The sequence below is a fragment of the Camelus dromedarius genome, chromosome 5 (genome assembly GCF_036321535.1).
Source record: "Camelus dromedarius isolate mCamDro1 chromosome 5, mCamDro1.pat, whole genome shotgun sequence".
Lineage (NCBI taxonomy): Eukaryota > Metazoa > Chordata > Mammalia > Artiodactyla > Camelidae > Camelus > Camelus dromedarius.
The window spans coordinates 86,578,377-86,600,168 of record NC_087440.1 but is presented as its reverse complement, the minus strand read 5'-3'; the positions used below and the strand labels follow the sequence as shown (position 1 = coordinate 86,600,168).

General features: G+C 40.3%; 1 protein-coding gene across 2 annotated transcripts in view; it reads left to right on the top strand.

Moving 5' to 3' along the window:
* ATG2B (autophagy related 2B) overlaps window positions 1-14,738 on the top strand; it is a 60,204-nt gene extending 45,466 nt beyond the window's left edge. For both annotated transcript variants that reach the window (XM_010987648.3, XM_064486230.1), the window contains 10 exons: window positions 478-672; window positions 1,342-1,443; window positions 6,269-6,347; window positions 7,470-7,677; window positions 8,607-8,676; window positions 9,100-9,182; window positions 9,789-9,910; window positions 10,154-10,308; window positions 11,152-11,301; window positions 13,447-14,738. In XM_010987648.3, coding sequence (XP_010985950.3) covers window positions 478-672; window positions 1,342-1,443; window positions 6,269-6,347; window positions 7,470-7,677; window positions 8,607-8,676; window positions 9,100-9,182; window positions 9,789-9,910; window positions 10,154-10,308; window positions 11,152-11,301; window positions 13,447-13,677 — 1,395 coding nt within the window. In that variant the 3' untranslated portion in view covers window positions 13,678-14,738. The remainder of the gene's footprint in view (window positions 1-477; window positions 673-1,341; window positions 1,444-6,268; window positions 6,348-7,469; window positions 7,678-8,606; window positions 8,677-9,099; window positions 9,183-9,788; window positions 9,911-10,153; window positions 10,309-11,151; window positions 11,302-13,446) is intronic.
* Window positions 14,739-21,792: the final 7,054 nt, after the last annotated feature.

Genomic DNA, 21,792 nt, shown 5'->3' with positions numbered 1-21,792 from the left:
GCTGCCAATGATACTGTACACATATAACTCCGTCAGCTTGTCTGGGGTTGTGCTAAATGTCATATATTACGGTACTTAATGTAGAAATATTGCAGTGGTAACAATTCCATATGTTTTATTGTGTCGTTGCTCTCTTTTGGAACTTGAACCCCATCTCCACTGATTCTTTTTCAAGCAATTTCTTAAGTTTGCAAGCTGATAATTGGATGACTTGTTCTTGTTGAGGGTTTTGCTTGAAAAGAATAGGGATTTTACCAAGGTCAACTAAGAAATATAGTCAAGCTTATCCTTGTCTAGTTGTGGACATGTAGATTAATAAATAAACATGTGAAACAAATGAAGGCATGTGCTGTTCTCTGAAAATGAAATTAGGAGCTGAGGATTCAAAGAAAATGAGTGACATTTTGCATTTTTGAGAAAAAAATCTAATTTAAATAAAATGTACAGCTTGTTCTGTGTTTTTTCTTGTCTGTAAAGGTGAAGTTTCAGCACGAGGTCTACCCGCCCTGCAGACCAGAATGCGACTCCAGCCTCCTGGAACACCCGGTCTCCCGGCAGGTGTTCATCGTGCAGGATCTTGAAATTCGAGATCGTCTGGCAACATCACAAATGAATAAGTTTTTGTACTTGTATTGCAGTAAAGAAATGCCTCGAAAAGCTCATTCCAACATGGTAAGATTTAAAACTTCATATATTTTGTTGTTGATGTTAGTTTTGGAAAAGTATTTTTATTATATCTAATGCAGAAGATGTAGATTGGGGAAAATTATGAGATTTTTTTTTCTCATTTTAATATGCAAGTCCCTTTTAAATGTTGCTTAAAGTTACAGGTTTTAAAAATTATTTTGCATGCCATTTCTGTAGTTACCAAATGCATTGAAACTTGAGGAAAACCAGAAGTCTGGAATGGTCTACACAAAATACTTACATGCAATTGCTGGCAGTGTTCCAGGTGTCTAATCCTTTAAAAATTTTAGTAGAACAGAAATGATCAGCTCAGGGCTTCTAGAAGAAAACGTCATAGAGGTTGTCTTGGAAGGTGGGTCTGTGGCTTAGCTCAGGGGTTCAGCAGGCCCCTTTGAGGTTGTAAGTACAGCATTATCATTTGCATTTTTTGCTCTCAAGAGGATCTGTATCTTTCACCAGATTCTTGAAAGAGTGTGTGACCAAAAAAAGATTCAGACTTTTAAGGAAGGAGGTTGAACAGCTTTGCTTTCTGTTCTAATATAGGGACTAGACATAGGATTTTTTTCTTTTCTCTTTTTTGTTTTTCCTTTTTTTCATGAAAAGAAGGTCATAATATCATTGGGGGGAAATGCATTTCTTTTTCTCATCTTGTAGTTGACAGTTAAAGCGTTACACGTGCGCCCCGAGTCTGGCAGGTCACCACAAGAATGCTGCCTCAGAGTGTCACTGATGCCACTTCGCCTCAATATTGACCAGGTTTGTATTGCAAGCGTAATTCATGGAATTATGATTAAACATATACCCCACATTCAGAAAGAAAGATTTAATGTAGTAGAATTATAATGTTCATTATTGTTTAACTTTTATGGGAGTTGCATAATTACAACAGACTTTCGCTGATAAAGAACAGGGCAAATTCATGAGGTATTTGGAATCTGAACTGTTAGTGAGCAGACGATATTGTCTCCTCCTCACTGTCTGCGCGCCGTAGCAGTTAATAACTGCTTCTCGTGTTTTCTCTTATCTTTACGCACATACCCCTAATGCAGGTATACAGGTGTTTTCAGGTATTAAAGAACCCCCTGATATATATTATTGAAAAATACAGGGGATTGTGTTTTAATCACAGCACCTGGAAGAGAATTTCTTCTTCCCTGGACAGAATGACAAATTAGTCATTTATGGAAAGAGATAAAGAAATCCACTTTCCTATCTTCTAGCAAGCTTCCCATCAAATTCTGGGTTTTGCTGTGACCCAGAGAGCTGTTTAAAACTCAGCTGATGCCTCTTCTACAAACTTCGTTCAAGATACACGCAGATACGATGCTCTGTAGTAATGCACCGTAGGGGTGAAGAGCGTGGGCTTGGAGTCCGGCCTGGGTCTCAGTGTCGGTTCTCTTACTGATTGTGTGGCCTTGAGTAACTTAACTCTCCAAGCCTGCTTTCTTCACTGATAAAATGGAAAAGGTAGTAGTATATGTAGCATCATTTTTTTTTTTTTAAAGAGGAGTAAATGAGACTAGTGTATGTAAAACACCTAGATTGGTGCCTGGGGCACTGTGTGCCAACAGTGCTAAAGATGAGAAATGTTAACTGTTAATATTATTAACAGAAGCATATAACAACTGTAGAAGATAAATGGAGGGTTTTTTTTTTTTTTAATAATAATCTGCTTTTGAAGTAACAAGATCCTCCTGTTGTACCTTATATTGGTGTAAGCTCAGGTTTGAAAGTAGAGTATATGTGGGGTGGTATTATCTGTTTGCTTAAAAAATATTGATAATGTTAATGCATTATTTAAATAAGTAACAGATATATTAGGAATAATCTTAAATAACATTTATATTGTAAACAAAATATACTACATATATATCTCAGAGAAAATGTATCGTGAAACACAGAAATTTAGCACAACTTTACATTAATATTTATAGCTTCTGAGCTGGGTCAGACTTACCAGTGAGACTTTAGATTTATGTTGTCTCATGAGAAGAACATCTTTTGAAACCCATACTTTAATTTGTCCATTCAGCCTTGTAGAAATATGGTGAATTATTTATGGGAAATTAGATCTGTGAAAATCACCAGTGTGAGCAAGAATTTGAGCAAGATTTACCTTTATGGCATGACTTTACTAGACTTAGCAAGCCCAGTTTTCTTTAATAAAGCTTTAACATTGAGCTTAATTTCTTTTTTAGAACAATAAAGCATTATGATTTTAAAATGGAGAAATAGTAATAGCAAAAACAATCGGGGAAATAAATTTTATGACTAAACTGGGGAGGGATGGGAAATTATTCCCTAGGATATGGGACCTACAGAAACAAATCACGCTACAAATACATATGCCTTAACGAGGAATATTATGATACAAAAGAGTCCTTTCTGGTTTGTGTCTTCTAAGATTGACATACCATAACAGATGGTCATCTGAATAGGAAGCCATTTTTTCTTTTGAAACAAATCAGTTGATGAGTGATAATGCTTTGAGTAATATTTTTCTTACCAAGCATATCTGATTTTATTTATCTTACCTGGATCATAGACAGTAAGTATGAAAGCAGCATTGTTTTCTCAACAGCTACATTGCTGTTGAAATCCCGTACAGCTGCTTCCAAAGCTCAGTATACCCATAGGGCAGACAGGGCACTCAGCAGATGGAGTGGTTTCCATCTAGGGAGGTGAGTAGATGCTGGAGGCAGTTGGAGATCTGAAATGTGAAGGGGCCAGATTTCCTACTCTCTTGGTCTGCTGTTCATTTTAGTATGATACCACCTGGAAATCTGTGTAGGGAAGATTTGTTAATTCTGAATCATTGCTGAATGCCAGCCTTGCCCAGGTTTGTACTAGGATGCTGGGAATACCCCCGTCCCCAAAGATCTCTGTGTAGTAGGGAGACTGACATAAAACATGATTTTAATACCCTGTGATGAAAGTAGGCGTAAAGATATATGGCACCAGAAGAGGGCTCCTAAGCCAGGCTGGGAGTTTGGAAGATGAGGGGTAATCAGGAAAGGCTTTCTGGAGGAGGTGACTCTCAAGCTGGGTCTTAAGGAATGTAAAAATTATGAATTTTTGTAAAGGCATTGAGGGCCTAATTCAGGTTGTGAGATGAGATGTGAGGCCACTGGGTAGGATAAGTGCTCTGCTGAGGCTGAAAATGATGAACATGTGGCCATCCCAGTTTGCATGTTTGTGGTTTTTTCCAACATCACCTGTGTATGACATTGAAAGTAGTTCTTCTAATACTTTAAGTCATATTGCACTGTTAATATCCTTTATCATAGGATCTTAAAGCTATAAATAACTACTTTATAGTTAAGGTTTAACATAAATAATAAACCAGATTTTTTAAAGTTTTAAAAATTGTTTGTATTGAGGTATAATTTGCATATAATAAAATGCAGGTTTTAGGTGTACACTTGAAGCCTGACAAATACATACACTTGAGTAACTACTACACCAACTGAGATAGAGAGCATTTTCTGTCCCCTACAGAGTTTCCTCATGTCCCTTTGTAGTCCGTCTCCACCACCCCAGAGCAAGCACTGATCTCACTTGCGTCACCGTAGATTAGCTTTTCCTGATCCCCAGCTTCATATAAATGGAGTTGCATCTGCCTCCCTGTGCTCAGCGTGACGTCCGTGAGACCCTCTGTTGGAGCATGCGTCAGCAGTCCGCTCACTGCTGTCGCTGAGAAGTATTTCCTTGTGTGGTTGCAGCAGCTTGTTTATCCATTTACTTATCATTTTATGTTGGGTTTTCTTGTTTTTGGTCTTAGGAATAAAGCTGTTACGAAATTTGTATACAAGTCTTTATGGACATACTTTTTCAGTTTTCTTGGGTAATTATAAATAGCATGTCTGGGTCATAGGTGTCTGTTTATCTATTGTAAAAAGCTGCCAGATAGTTTTCCACAGTGGCTGTACCGTATATGTGCCCATCAGTAACAGAGAAAAGCAGCAACTGCTTCACTTTGACCAAACTTGGTGTTTATTGTCTTTTTAATCTTAGCTCTTTTACTTGATGTTCATTGTGGTTTTAATTTGGATTTTCCTGATGACTAATGATGCTGAGCATCTCTTCATGAGCTTATTCGACATTTGTTTATCTTCTGTTGTGAAGTATCTGTGTCTTACTTAGTTTCAAAATTAGGTTATCTGTCTTACTGAGTTACGAAGAGTTCAGCATAAATCCTAGAATCAAAAATTTGGAGAACATTTTGAAAAGCTGATACTAGTATTCCTTTGTCTGTTGTTTGTAGTACAAATGGGTAAAAAAACCACTGTCTCTTTAGTCTTTTTTTTTTTAATGAGTATATTTATAGCTGGAATTTTCTGGCTTTTTTTTGAAGGCAGTCGTGCATGGAATCAAAACATTTATAGCATTAAAGTATCCCCACCTTGTAGCCAAAGAATAACACTTTATATACTGTTAACATGTAATGTTTGGTGTTTGTGTAAGCACATATATAGTGATTTATAGTAAGTGTATATAATGTGAATAATACATAAAATATATAAATAAATACATATGTGTAAAGCATTATAATGTAGTGAACAATTCATGAACCTACTACCTGACTGCAGTACCAAATACTTCTAATACTTTTGAAACTACCTGCCTGTTCTTCAGTCCTAGCCCTCAGTCTCCCATATGCCATGTTACCCAGAAAAATACCTTTCTAACTTCCATCATTTATACTTCTGATAATTGTGATCAGTAGTAGATTAGATCATTTGGAATTGCCAGTCAGACTTTTGGTGTGCTAACACATACTGTGACCCTATAATTCACTTTGACATTGCATTTTGGTACAATATTAATGTTCTATATTAATTTAGGATTTTTTTAAATGAAAGGGAAGAATAAGAATAGGTTCAGGCATTTAATTTTCATATTCTCCAAAATAGATTTGTCAGTTTGAGTAAGGTAGGCTTAGTAAAGCTGCTAATAATATGCAAATACGGCTTACAGGCACAACTTCACAGCAGATCCATACTCTGTAATGTCATAGGAGACCACACTGAATGGGTGATTTTATTTTCTTTTAATTTTTATTTTGAATATCATGTTCAATGCAGAAAACCTATTAAGGCAATACAGCATAGTGGTAAAAGCAGAGGTAAGATATTAAGAACTTTTGAGGTGCATTTAAGTATACACCACATGCCAGCTGCCATTTTTATTGAGGTAATCTTACCACTGCCAATTCAGAGTGAGACTACAGCTGAGTAAGAATGAAACTGCTATGTTTCTATTTAGACAACTAAAATGTGTTTTGATTTAGAAATAGCCATTTAATTTCCAACTTATCTGTGTCTTAATTTCAGTATCTATAAGTTAATTTTCTTATCGAGTTGTGAGAATTAACAAGGAAGTGCGTGTGTGTGTTTTAAGAGAGAGAGGGAAGTGTTGAGAACAGGAACAGTGCCTGGCAGAGCAGGGGCTGCACAAGTCATAGCTGTGTATGAACAGTCAGTAAAGTATGAGACTGCAACATACTGTGTCCCATAGTGTTAGAAATAGATGCACCTTTTTTTTAAACCTTTTTAGTTACAATTACATCTCTTAATTTTAGGATGCCTTGTTCTTCCTGAAGGATTTCTTCACAAGTCTTTCTACAGAAGTAGAGCTTCTCATGACTCCAGATCCAGAAGGTATTAAATATATATATTTTGAAAAAGTCTTTAACAAGTACTTGGATTGATTTTTGATTGTTATGAGACCTTTTTGAGAATGTACTTACAAATCTTTATTCTCATTTATATAAATCTGTCCTGTGCTTATTTTTGCTAAGTTGTGCAAATGTAGTTTATGTAGTTTACGGTGCTCCCCCCTCATCCTCAGGAGAGAACATTCCAAGACCCCCAGTGGGTGCGTGAAACAGCACGTGGTACCAGACCCCAAATGTACTAAGTAAATGCCTGTGATTAAGTTCAGTTTATAAATTAGGCACAGTAAGAGATTAACAATAATAACTAATAATAAAATAGGACAATTATAACAATATACTGTACTAAAAGTTAGGTTAGGGTTAGGTCTTTTCTCTTTCACTCTCAGAATATATTGTACAAATTTAATGCCTTTTCCATCTTAACTAGACATATAACATGCACTGTGGCTGTAACTTTTGCAGTTAAGGTACGGCAGCAAAATGAGCACAAATTTCTTTTTTCCTTCATCACAGTTTTATAGAAGGTTCGTTCTTACTGTAGATCTTAGCAGCCTTAGCATATGATATTTTTCCTTATTAAGTCAAGAACCTTGACCTTTCAGTTAAAGGAAGCATGTTGCAGCTTCTCTTCGGTGTATCTGAAGTGCCAGTGTCACTGTTGTTGTGCTCTGGGGCCATTATTAAGTGAAATAAGGGTTACTTAACACAAGCACTGTGATGCCGCAGCAGTCCATCTGATAACCGAGACGACCACCAAGTGACTCACGGGCGGGACACGCTGGACAGAGGGATGGATCACATTCCAGTGGGATAGAGTGTGATGGTGCAAGATTTCATCGTGCTACTCAGAATGGCACACAGTTTAAAGCTTATGAATTGTTTATTTCTGGAATTTTCCATTTCATATTTTTGGGCTGCAGTTGTCCTTGGACAGTGAAACTGAGGATAAAGGGAGGCGACTGTGGTCATTTAAAAGGTGAAAGTTTTCTCTGTAGCAGTGGTTGTATTTATTAAATAAAATGTAGCAAAAGAAATGTGGACTGATTTAAATCATTGCTTTAAGAAGGCGTACCTAATTTTTCAGATGTGCCCATTACATTTTCAGTTAAAAAGTCTCCTGGAGCTGATGTCACCTGCAGTTTGCCAAGGCATTTAAGCACCTCAAAGGAGCCAAATCTAGTTGTTTCTTTCCCTGGGCCAAAGCAGCCCTCCCCACACGATAGTGCCAACTCAGTGCACATGGTTAACGGGGAAGAAGAGAAGGACTTCTCAGCTGAAGAAGCGTCGTTCAGTGATCAGCCTGTGTTTTTCAGGTAAATCATTTAATTTTGATAATAAATGGAGTTATTTTAGAGTTTGATAATAAATGAAGTTATTTTAGAGTTTAAGTTTTAGAGTTAAGGTTGTTCTTTAATGTGTTTGTGTCTCGGTAACCATGAGGTGACGTCAGCTTTCCTTTGCACTGCAAGTAACCAACTCAGTGTCCTTAGTTATGTGTGGGCCCCCCTCCTGCCAGCTCTCCTCCACACACAGCAGCCCTGGCGCGGGGTTCATCTGTCTGTTGATGCTGCAGCAGGAATGTTCTCTTCCTCCTCCTGTCCCTCTCCGCCGGTCCCGGTCCCGGCCCGTGTGTCTCTCCTCAAAGTGATGCTGTCCTTTTCCTTCTTCCCACACAGCTCGTCCTCAGCGGTCCTTCCTTCCCCATGATGGGAATTTGCTGTCTAGTTTTCTCTCCCCTTCCCTGTTACTGCTATGTCTTTCCTGACCCTTCGCTCCCTGGCTGAGGTGGCACTGTCAGGGAACCCAGGTCCCCCGTGCTGCTGCTGTCTGCTGGGACCACAGCCCAGCCACTTGGCTAGCTGGTGTGTGTTGGCATTTATGTCTCGTTTCCAGGCCCATTCGTTCTTCCCGTCTTCTTTCTTTCCCAGCCCTCAGTGGTCGGGATGGAGCCTTGGCTCCATTGAGAGGGGAGAGGTTGAAGATCAAAACCACCTGTGCTGTGGGGACAGTTAGCTCTCCCTGCTTTTCTGTGCTCTCCTCCCCGTGACATCAGTGGTCCCCACATTTTGTCTTTCTAAGTTCTGAGGTTAGACTTTAGATATGGCTCAAAGTGGGCAGTATAATTATTTTAAAGTGTTTTCATGTTTTAAATATCTTGTATGTTGAACAAATGAATTTATATGTAATTTCAACTATTAGTAATTTTGAATATAAATAACTCCTCTCCTTTCTTTATCTTCAGAGAATTTAGATTCACATCAGAAGTTCCTATTCGACTTGATTATCACGGCAAACACGTATCGATGGATCAGGTCTGGAAACTTTGCACAAATACACTCTACAAAATTACTTCATTTGATTTTCTAGTGGACTCAATTTTTTAAAAACTTTTTTCTGTCATAGTTTGTATGTTTGAAATGAAGTGCAAGATTTTTAAATTTAATTCTGTTTTTAAAGTAAATATAATTTATTTAAGAATCCATGAGTAAAATCTGATATAAATTGGATCATATAAAATACATCTATTTTTTTGCTGCAAATATTTTAAGTCTTTTAGCTTCATTAGTGAATATCACTTTGACATTCCTAAATAACAACTATTTTTTTGACACAATATTGTAAAATGATTATAAATCAATAAAAAAATGTTAAAAAAAAAAACAACTATTTTAACTATTGAGTGTCTCAATTTACAGATTAATTTGGCCTTTTTTTTTTTTTTTCCAATTTTAAAGGGTACGTTAGCTGGGATTTTGATTGGTCTGGCCCAGTTAAACTGCTCTGAGCTGAAGCTGAAGAGGCTTTTCTATCGGCATGGGTAAGTTGACTTATTATATGAGACTTTAAGGTGTAGTTACAAAAGTTACTTTACAACAAATTAGAAGTGAGTTTTCTTAGCAGGCATACATAATTTATTTTATAGTATTATTTAGAGAAACCTCATTTTAGGGATTTTTACTGGTTAGGAGCTAATTTTTATTCTGAGAGAAGTAGTTTGGGCAGAGTAGTAGTTTTCAAAAAACAGCTATAGTTAGGATTTTTTTATAATTTCCCAAATTATAAATTCGCTTAGTTAGTGAAAAGACTGGAAGTTCATGAGGTAATGGTTCTTAATAGCTGAGAACCGTGTGGCAATTTATAGACATTGAGTTAATCTTCTGCCAGAGCTTTAGATGTTTAAGAACTAAGAACAGTAGAAAAACACATTTATATATGTTACCTAAGCCTTGTAGAAATTATTAGCATTACAGTTGGGTTATATATATGTGTGTGTTTGCTTAGGTATATATGTATATATTTAAATGGAAAATCTATAAAATTTTGTCCTTGTAATTTGTACATTTTATTTTGTCTTAAATAAAAAAATCTCCTAAACCTACACATTTTGTTCTCCTTCCTCTATACTAATAGTCATTTGCTCTAGTTTGCTAGGTGTTGACAAATTGTTCTCATATGCAATCACCGAATGGCTTACTGACATCAAGAAGAACCAGCTGCCGGGGATCCTGGGGGGTGTTGGGCCTATGCATTCACTAGTACAGCTGGGTGAGTTTTCTTCTTCAATTAGAGGATAACTTATTTTGCATCATCAGTGATTCTTAACCCAATCGGGGTTATGGATGCCTTTGACAGGCTGTGTGAGAACCATCTTTTTAGGAAACCTACTTGTTAGTCATACACACAAAAATTTGCCTCTCATTTTAGGGGTTAAAAACCCAAGGTAGAATGATGGCAGAGATCCGAGCCCCAGCGCTCCTGCTGATTTCTGTGTGTTGACTGCTGTTCTAGTGCAAGGCCTCAAGGACTTGGTCTGGTTACCAATTGAGCAGTACCGGAAGGATGGTCGCATTGTCAGAGGATTTCAGAGAGGCGCTGCCTCCTTTGGCACCTCAACAGCGATGGCCGCTCTAGAACTCACAAACAGGATGGTGCAGACCATACAGGTATCTGTCCGTAGACCACCTTGATCTGTACAAAGAGGAAGAGCCACTGTAAACAGGTTATTTTACTTTTAAAATGGCATTGTGAAAATATACAAAATGTCAAGAATAGATATTTTATTTGGTTTAATATGGTTTTAATATCATTAATTTTTTGTTTTGCTTAGCTGTGTAGTGTTAAATAATTAGTAGAATAAAGCACTGCAATATGGTGTCAGATTTGTTTGCCTGTTTTAGGTAAATTACAACTACTAAGTTAGCTGAGGATTTATTTCACCACATTGATATGAAGAGATCATAGCTGAATGTGAAGAAGGCATTACAGATCAATAGTAGTCATATTAAGGTTTGTTATATTCAGAATTAAGCTCCAGTTGACCTTCTGCAGTTGTCCACAGGCCATGCCTTCTTGTCTCACCTGGCAACACACAGAGTGTTCTTAGAGGACAAAGGAGGGACTGAAAAACTCAGCTCAATCTGGATATTTGTTATTCATGTATACTTTCACATTCTTGTTGTAAAAGGGATACATTCTTGTTGGAAGGAACTCTGATGCTGCAGCTGCAGAAGTGCCTGTCTCAGGGTGTGTGAGTTCCTCTGCTCTCCCTCACTGCCTGGAGGAAGTGCACTGTTGGAGCATCACTCTCCCAGACTTTCTTCTTTTTTTTTCTTTTTAATTTTACTTTTTTTAAATTGAAGTGTAGTCAGTTTACAATGTTGAAAATATGAAAACGAATATATGTATATTCATGTATGACTGAAGCATTGTGCTGTACACCAGAAATGGACACATTGTAAACAGACTTTGTTCTGATTCAGTTTCTACTTTCTATTAAAATGATTCAGGCAGCGGCAGAGACTGCTTATGACATGGTGTCTCCTGGCACCCTTTCTGTTGAGCCCAAGAAAATCAAGAGGTTCCCTCATCACCGGTTAGCCCACCAGCCAGTGGACCTGAGGGAAGGTGTGGCCAAGGCCTACAGTGTGGTGAAGGAGGTGAGTGAGCACCTGAGGGGATGGGCCAGAACCAGGCCGCCTGCTTCCCTGGTGTTCATCTAAAGGGCGCTGGTGCTGGGGGTTTGTTCTGAAGAAACCCCGGGGCTGGATCTGGAACTGCGATCAACGGCGAGTATGAGGTAAGGCAGGGGGCTGCACTGCGACCTGCAGGCTCACAGGAAGGGTCGTGATCTATTAGAAGACCCTCTCCACGCAAAAGCAAGCAAGGAGTGATAGAAACGGATGCCATGAACTCACCCATGCATTTAACACACATATTTTGCTGTATTTCCCTCAGATTTGTTTAAAAGATACAATTTTTCAGGTGACTCTCAAGCCCTGATCCAACTGCCGTGCCTTCGCTGCTTGTTTTTATAGTTTCATATAGGTGTGCATTCATTAGCAAATACTGCTGTTTATATTCTACAGGTTAATGTAAATGGCATCATATGTATCATTTTGTAACTTTCGTCTTTCAGGATGTATCCATGCTGATATATGTAAGTCTAAACTACTTTATAGTGTTTCATTGTATGAATATAGCATAATTTATTTGTTTTCCTGTTGGTGGACAATTTCCATTTTTTTCCTCTAAGATACTGCTGTTGGAATGTCCGTAGAACTGTCCCTTTGTTCATATGTGCAAGAAGTTGTTAAGGGTGGAATTGACAGTTTGTAACTGTTTGAATCTTGACATTCAAGCATTGCCAAATGGTCATTTAGTTGTGCCAGGGAACCCTGGTTCTTAGTGGCCCTTGACAGAGGAAGTGTGCGGCCCCCGCTCGCGTGTTCTCGGGTCACGGTGCTCCGTGGTGGTGGCGAGGGAAGCACTGGTTATCCGGGATTAGTTCAGGAACACTTAGCACCTGCTAAGCTGTGCCAGGCCCTTAGGTGCATTATTTCATTTAATTCTAACAGTCACTGCAGTGCTTTCATTCCCCATTTAAAACCCTTGCCTAAGGTCACATGGCTAAGTGGTGGAGCTGAGATTTGAGTTTACTTGGTGGTGGTAATCATTACAGTATGATAAACCGATACCTGTTTATTGTTTGTGGGCTGGGAGTGGGGAGGATGATGACAGGGACAAATGTATAAATCGTAAGCATTTTCTTTATTGTCACAGTTTTACGTACCGACTGTTATTTTGTAGACTATTTTAGAAATGGCACTTACCCTGTTCTTTCAGGGTAAGCACTACTTTTCTCCTCACCGTGGTGGTACGTTTTTGCCTGCCATGCTGGTAGCAATGTACTCCTGTTAGGCTATCAAAGTGATGGCTAGATTCTGCATTAGGACAGGGTTCCTTGATTTCCCTGGAGCGCCCGGAGTTCTTTGCACTGTGCCTTCACTGAAATAGTCACAGTGCAGCAGGGCCTCGTGCCCCCTGACGGGGTCTTGAGTTAGACGAATGGTAGAGACTTGAAAGTCATGGTGAAGTTTCACCACTTTGGCTTGACCTACCCATTTACATATTCAGCTTTAAAGCTCAGCAGTCATGATTATTTTAATGTTACACAGTTATAAGAAAGATGAAAAATGCTACAGAAGCTTTATTTCTAATTATTAAACATGTTCCTGCTTTATTTCTCAGGATTTTCTCTATTTAATCCAATAGAATGTTCTATTTAACCTTTTCTCTTAATTGAATGTTCCACAGTTATCTTTTCTAGCATGTAGCCAGTAATTTAAAAGAAATTAAATTATTTTCTGGAGCTTAGTAGAATTAGGTTTTCTTGTTACAGTTGAATCACAGAAGCTATCACCATATTCATTTAGTGATTATATTTATTCAGGAAGTTTTGTTTGCTAAGTTTGATTTAACTACAGTGATTAATTGTGCCAGAAAGCTACCCCTGGATTATTAACTATTTCTGTAAGCTTCCCTGTGTGGAATTGTAGTGTAGCTACATTTTCTGCTCACAAGTGCCACAACAGAATACTACGTCATCATAATTGCGTCTTACTTTCCCTTATAATTAGAATTCTGTCATAAAAATAATTATCCTGAGTTATTTCCAAAGTGCGTTTCTGTTTTGTTTTGTCTAGTTACAAATCTAGTGTTTATTAACTCTCCTGAAGTGTGTATTAAGGGATCATTTAGAGAGTTTTCTGACCGGTAAATTTCTCTTCCCTCCCCTCTTTCAGGGAATTACAGACACTGCTCAGACCATTTACGAGACCGCAGCTCGGGAACACGAGAGCAGAGGGGTCACTGGCGCCGTGGGCGAGGTCCTGCGCCAGATTCCCCCGGCCGTGGTGAAACCACTGATCGTTGCCACAGAAGCAACATCAAACGTCTTGGGCGGCATGAGGAACCAGATTAGACCAGATGTTCGGCAAGACGAATCCCAGAAGTGGCGCCACGGCGAAGACTGACGTTCAGCTGCGGCCCTGGACGGGGATGACGAGGGCGGACAGAAGGAGCGGAGCATCCCGTGGGCGGCTCTGGAGGGGACTCGTTTAATTTTATTGTGCTCATCTCAGGAACAACACCATTTCTTAGTTAAATAATTTAATATCAAAACAACATGCAACCAAAAACTTTTGACATTATAGGGCTAGTTTGGGACTTGCCTGTAGAAGTGTTGGTGCCTGGTGTCAAAAGTCCATAAAGCATTTTCTGCCAAGTTAGTGGAATGCTTGCTTTTGTTAAAGTGACTGTAATTTTCCGTATTGCAGACAAGCTATCATTGGAAACCTTTTACAGTACAGAGTGCTGAAAAACATTTGAGCACTTTGAAAGCACTATTTATGTTGCTCCAAGGAGTTGATTTTTCTCCAGGTTTAAAAAGAATCACAGCTTCAGAACTTTCATTGACAATGAGAGACAGAAGCCACAGGGAAAATAAAGCAAATAGGATTTTCAATATAAATATCAGTGAGGAAAAAATAACGTAGTCTGTGGGATTTAGTGTTCACGCACTTGAAAACAACATTGTTTCCATTTACTCAGAAAACCCTTCTCTGGGCGTTTGAGAACGTGAATGTCACAGACTTGTTCTGTTGTGTTGCACTTTATCCTGTGTGTGTGTCTGTGTGTGTGTGCGAATTAATACAAGTCATGTGCTATATTCTGTACGTAGTTTACAGAGTTACACAAAATATAAGGAGGAGTTAGTCTGAAGGTTTTTGGCAAAGGAAGGTAACTCAAATGTAATAACTTCATTTATTCTAAGTGTAAATGAAAATGTGCATTCTATAATGAACTGGGGCCCATGTGATTGTTTATACGTTCAGGTTTCGGCAGGTATAATGCAAGCTTATTAGGAATGCGTGGGAATGGAGATTGGAAGTGGTTTTTACTCTTTTGAAATTAACCAAAAATCCTCCAGATACGCCCTAGTCAGCTATTTCAAAGTACCATTTTTACTTGGCTAATAATGTACGTTTTGATAACCTGTCAGGAATGAATAAACTATTTTTATTTAAAGGTAAAATTGTTTTATGCTTCCATGAATATTTTGCTTTTCTTAGAGCATATTCATAGATGCAACACTATGATTTATTCCAAGATCCTTGGGAAAACTTTCTCAAAATTGGTTTTGGTTAATAACAGGTAAATCATTACCTGCGGATGAGGGGGAAGTTGTTCTCAAGAACTCAATTTCTGACGTTAGATTAGCAGAAAGCAAATGTAGGATTTTGTATCCACTGTAAAGTTGCATGATGTGAACTCTCATTTTCTAGAAGTTGGGGTGAATTTGGGTTTCAGAACTACATTTCCGCTTGGGTTTTGGAAAATGACGTTGAATCAGTTTCATCCTCTCAACTTCCTAAATAAGAAAGCGATATAAACCAAAAATCTGAACATTTAAAATTTATAAAATTTATGTTAAATAGCATTTAATTTTATTTTGTTTCCCTTTTACTGCTGAAAAATTTAAAAGGACAGTACTCAGAAAACCACCTGTTTAAGCATCACAGGCATCATTGCCATTACTCTGCCCCAGTTAGATGGCGTCCACGTGGACATGATCCTGAGTGAACACTGGCCGTGGCTGTTGATTACATGGAGCTTCAGCCTGCTTCTGGGCACTTTCCGAGCGCCCTCATGTCAGCCCCAGTGTGCTCCATCTTCCATCGTGATGGAACACGCTGTGTGTGTTTTCTGTGATGATTAACCAAACTAAAAAACACTTGCTCAGATTTAAAAATATAGAATCTCTTTACCTTTTAAATATTTTTCCATTGTTATACTAATTATTTTAATTCAGTTAGACATAGGGAGAAATAATCATCCTCTTTGCACTCTGAATAACAAACGGACCCATCTTTTGACAAATTAGGTTTATAAATCCCATTTAAACATGTGTCTTTATAACGTAGTCTCCATGGTTCTCTGTTCTGCTCTCCGGCTCCTGCTTGTGATAGAATCCATGTTTGGGAACAGAAACCTGTGTCTCAGATTCAGTGTCAGTTTAACCAAGACACTCTTTATTTGAGATGTTTACATAGAAGACCTGTCTTTGAACACTTAGACATTGTTAAGTATCCTTAATTTTTTCCTTTTTTAATAGTGTCTCTTCAAACTTTTATGTCACAATGACACAGTGAAGAGTGTTGGGCAGGACCCTTGTGTGGCCAGATCAGTTACCAAGCAGATGACTTTGCCAAGATGTTCGATTTCTCTAAGCCTGTGTCCCTTTCTGTAATCGAAGGGGTTTCTTATGACAAAACTCAGCAGAGACTTTCGGGTGATGAGAGCGAGCGTGTGTGTGAATGATGGTGTGGGACGTAATGCTCGTTTGAGCGCCCCAGGCCTGTGACACCTCGGACGGGTGGCAGTGTCGAACAAGAACAGTGGTCACATCACACCTGCAGTCCCCACGGCCCCCAGATCTCAGATCTCTTAGAGTGATGCGTTTCTGAACGGCCACAGTGCCTTCGCGGCTGACGTGAGAACGGAGCAGGCTGAGCGTGTCCACGTGCGGCTGCACTGAGTCGGCACGGGTGTCTGCCCGAGGGGTCCAGGTACGCGAGCCTGATTGAGGTGCAGCACTGAGTTTCAGAACTCGCAGTGTCCAGACCGCCTCGCGTCACAGAGGCAGCAGCCACGGCGATGTCCCCTCTTGAGGGCTGATTTGGCTCCCCCAGTTTCCGTCCTGTCTGTCGCAGATTGCTTTTACTTACAAGCAAAATGTCCACTCAACATTGGCCTTTTAGGATAGGGAGGGTGCAATGTTTTTTTTTTTTCTAGGCATCATGGTGTGGACTTTCATTTTAGTAAAGCTTGGTTCCAATTTGGATTCCCACTTAAGCATATTTAACATCAATATTTTTATGATGTAAAATTCACTATAAGAACAAAAATCTTACCAAATAGCAGTGTGCCTAAAAAGACGAAAAACCAGTGTCTCCTGCCTCCTGCTCTGTGTCGCTTTTAAATGCTATTGAAATAGTTCCAGCTTTTAAGGGAATTACTTTTTAACCATCTCCTTTAAACCTGTGTTCTGTAGGCTTGGTACCTTTGTTCAGTTTCAAAATAGAACCACCATGCCTGCTCCTGCTGGGGCCGCTCGCCGCCCTCGGGTGCTGTTTGATGTAGGTTCTGCATGTGTGGACTCTCACCAGAGAGGAGAGATAGCAAGCAGAGTGGAAGTTAAGTAGTTTTAAGTGAGGAATCCACACTTGCACTAGACAGTTTCAGGATTAACAATGAATGGTCTTAACGTTCATTTAAATTTTGTATATGTGAGAAGCTGCGTGACTAGGCTTAAGAGAAATCATTTAACTGCTTCAGTTTTCTTATACCTGCATTGGTGTAAATCCTCAGCATTATGGGGAGTGGGGCAGGATTTAGTGAGTCATGGTGAGCAGTCTTATTCCCTGTTTCCCTTCATATCTCTTGATCTACTTAAGACATTAGAGAAAATGTCTATAAAGTTCTTGAAGTTTCTTGAAAATAAGGGACTATGCAAAACACAGAGTGATACTCTGTATCTGCAAATGCATCAACTGGCCATACCGATTGGTATCAAATAGAATAAATCAAATAGAAATTTGTAAGTCTTAGGTTAAAAAGGAGGGATATCTGTATAGTGTATGAATAATGATGGGAAATTTTTTTTCCTTTTTTTCATTACCAAGAAACCTTATTTCTGTTTACTGGAAGATACAGTCAGCCTTTTCAGTAAGAATAATGGAGTGCTTTAATGCCAATTTATTTTTATCTCAATATTTTCGGGATCATGCTAGGCATACTGCTCCCTTGAAAAGACTATATGCACAGTTGCAAGCCAGCCAGTTTAATCAGAAGTACTTTCCTTTCATCATAGTGTCTGCAAATCAGAGACAGAGAAGGCATTCTAACATACCACGGTAGACTTTTTGGGGGATGAGAAATTTCAGTGAGTTTCAACAATTCATATCTTGAAATGTCAGCAGTTTTAAAACACAGGTTTTAGAGAGAAATTTTCGCCTCCTATAACAAGCGTTGACCCTTTGGTTTCGAGCGTGGTGCTTCACAGTAAGCACCAGAATGCCATCTGATGTATTTCAAGATTGTAAATGTGACGGCTGACTCCATGACATCTCTGGGGGATTGAAATAGCAGCCCTTTCCTTTAAAAAATATGTTTACTTTGCTGTTTCACATGTATTTTGTATATATGAAATGGCAGCTTCCAGTTTCTCGTTGGATTTGGCATAACATTGTTTGTATGACACGTCAGTCACACAGGTCTGTTTGCCTTTTCACTGCGGAATCTGGTAGGGGCGCCGAGTTCAGCTCCCATGTTAATCCATCCTGATTTATCTCAGACATTGGACTGATCACACCACTGAAGAAACATACATTGTCTGTGTTCATTATTGTTGCTAAGTTTCCTAATTGAAGTAATTACAGATGTGAATACTTTAAGAATACTGATGCTGTATGAGTATTTTTGTGGAAATGTTAACTTGTTAGTGTGACTATTTAAAATATTATGAAATTAAGAATACTCGAAGAAAATTAAAATATTTACTCTTTGGAGTTTGCTTTAAACACTATTGTCTTTTGCCAAGAACTGCTCCTAAAGCCTGTGTAAAATGCTTTTTGGGGTGGAGGGTAGATCTCTGTCAGATCCTGTTACTGGGAAATGGTGTCCCTATGTTCCTGGTACTTCTAATAGCAAATCTTGTATCTCCCTGCTACCAATTTCTGAGACATACATAGGGCACATAATGTTAAAATTTGCCACTCCTTCCCTTTTTGGGAATATTGTTCACTGTATTAACACATCTTGTAGTTTTGGTCTTAGGGACCTAGATAAATACTTGATAAATCTGTTCTTTTTGGAGAATTATTTTTACTTATAAAAGGAATATTTAAAAGCAATACTTAAAGAATAACAGTACTTTAAAAGAAGTTTTGATGTGACAGGCGTCACTCTATAACCATCCACTTTGAGCAACCAGAGAAGTCACAAGTCACAACACGCTTGTACGCACCTCCTGTGAGAGCGAGGGAAGGGAGGCTCCGTGAGCGGCTTGCTGTGTGCCAGGCCTCAGAGCGTGTGCGTTATCTGACCTCACGGCCCCTCTGAGCGGTGACCGCTGGAGTCCCTGTTTTCCAAAGGACGAGACTGAGGTTCAGAGAGGTTAAGGAAAGTGCTCAAGGTCACACGGTTTGACTCCCGAAGCCCGTGCTCATTCTAGGACTTCATTTAAGAGGAACTCACGCAGTTGTCTAAATACACGAAAACTCATCTCTAATTAGGAAACCAGGAAAGGAATTCTGCCAGAAGACTGAGGTTAGAGGCTCTTAGAACACTTGACCCCGACAGACCTGCTGGAGACCCTGCATCACAGGCATCTCAGCTCCCCCGGCTGGGCTCCGCCCCTCCGGTCAACGACTTCTGCCCAAGCCCGACAAACAGGGCTTCGAGCCACCTGAAGAATTTTTTTTTTTTAAATGCTGAAGCTCAGGCCCTACCCAACACCAATTAAATGAAAGTCTGGGAAGGGGGTTAAATCAGAGCCTCTCCACTTCAGCAATCTTGCCCTCTAGGGCTGGGTGAATCCCTGCCGCGGGGCCGCCCTGCGCACCGTAGGCTGTTCAGCAGCATCCTTGGTGCATGTGAGTAGCACCCCCGCCCCACTCGAGCAAACCAGAAGTGTCTCCAGACGTGGCCCAATGTCCTCTGGACAGCAAAGCCTCCGCGGTGCCAGCCACTGGGCTGAAAGTGCCGCTGGTGAAAGGCATGTGCAGCCTGGAGCGAGAACAGCGCCCAAGAGCCTCCCCACATTCCTTTCTAGAATGTTCTGCCTGGTTCCTCCTTATCTCAGCGTGAAGTTTAACATTTTCAGACAGGCCCATCCTCCTTACCTACTTCTTTACTCTCCACTCTCTAGTACACACTGCTTAAAACAAACGTTGGGGCCCAAGACATTTGTTGAGTATTCACGATGTGACTCCTACTTTGTTCAGCACTCAACAACGTGGCCTTCACATTCAGTACCAGCCAGGGCCTGGCAGGAGGCAGACGGCCCCTCGGGGACTGAGGGAGGTGTTAAGAAAGGGACTTGGCAGGGGCAGGCAGGGGCAAGGAGACCCACAGGCGCCCCCCGGGAGCTGACTCTGGGTCACAGAGAGACTCGGTCCCTCTTCACGTTAGGCTCTGGGGCTGCCCGGAGCCTCAGCTCTGTGATCCATGTTGGTGACTCTCCTCTGCCCGCTCTCCTTGGCGATAGGAACACAGGGCGCCTCTCCTTCCCCATCCCCATCCCATTTATCATGAGACTGAAGCAACACTAAGGCTCATGCAGGCCTGAAGGGAGAAAGGGAGAGAGTGATTCACAGAAGCTCTCGCTGAAGGAGAGGCTGCCTGAGCGCAGCTGTGACCTTAGGGAGAGCCAGGTGGCCAGAGGGGCCAGAGGGGCCAGAGGACCAAATCCCCCCTTGCGCTCCTGCCCTCCCAGCTCCTGCTGGAGCTCCCTTAGGGTGAACCTAACTTCCTACAGCATCTCAGCCTCAGCCCCCGGGGCAGAGAGCGCGACGAGGGGCAGAAGTGGGGAGAGGATGTGGAGGGGCAGACACAAGTTCTCCAGCACTCGGACGTCATTTGCATTTGTGCCGTTGTCATCATTCCAACAACGCTGAGGCTTAGGACAAGTGAACTACCCAAAGCCACGCAGTTAAAGAACACTAGTCACGAATGACAGATGAACCCCCGAATCCCAGCAGCGTAACAAAAAGTGCATTTCTCATTACGTCAAGTCCACTCAGTGTTCCTGAGGATCTGGCAGCTCTGCTCTAAATGGTGATGGAGGAACCCAGGCTCCTTTCGTCTTGTGGCTCCACCTCCTCCTTCAAAGTCCACCTCTTGGGAGAGAGAGGACGGCTTAGTGCTAGAGACTCTTGCCCACATTCCATTGGCCAGAATTCTGTCATGTGCTCACACCCAGCTTCCAGGGAACCTGGGTAAGGTAGTCTTGCTGCGTGCCTAGGCAGGAAGGAAACTGGGGTTGGTGGGCAGCCAGCCGGACTCTGCTACCTGCAGCTCCTGATTTAGAATTTACTCCAAGGATGTCTGACTCCAGACCCGTGCTCATAGCATATATTCTATTGGAATTGCAATTAGTTACACTCTAAGTTAATATGATACTATCACAGTTGAATATTGTTTTCCTTCTTGTTTGTTTATATTCCTGAAAGCAGTTCCTCACCAAGCAAACAAATTAAATTCAACAAACATTTGTTGGATAATGAGGCAGGACAGTATAATGTAGTGGTCCTCAAAACTTATCTGTATATTGGAATCACCTGAGTATCTTTTAAAAAATTCCAAAACCCAGGCCATACCCAAGACCAATTAAATCATAATTTAATGGATTAAATGTATTTTTGAAAAATTGTATTTATTATTTTTTTATTTTTGTCAGGGGGAGGTAATTAGGTTTACTTAATTTATTTCTAGAGGAAGTACTGGTAATTGAACCCAGGACCTTGCATATGCTAAGCATGCGCTCTGCCGCTTGAGCTATACCCGCCCCTCTTGAAGGTATATTTTTGAAATTCCCCGGGGGACTCTAATGTGCAGACAAGTTTGGGAACCACTGGTACAGTGGCTAAGAATATATATTTTTGAGTCAGACTGCCTGGGTGTGAACCCAGATTCCACTGCTTGTTAGCTGTGCAGCCTTGGGGAAGTTGCTTAACCTTTCTGTGCTGCAGTTTCCTTCTCTATAAAATAGAGCTAGTAATAGGGTTGTTATGATGATTGCATGAGTTAATATATACAAAGTGCTTAGAACAGTGTCTGACACGTATTAAGTACCATCTCTAATGTTAGATATTATTGTTACTGTTTCCTGAATGCATGCTATGAGCAGCGCCCTGGGCCAGAGATGGAAGATTTGGTTCTTGCTTCTGAGGAAGGCCAACCCAAAGGTTGGAATTGGCCTTCTGAGGAAGGCCAAAGGTTGGCCTTCCTCAGAAATACATCAAACTCTAATACAAAACTGATTAGACACAGCTAATCATTCCAGCCATTTGTTTCTTATAAATGGA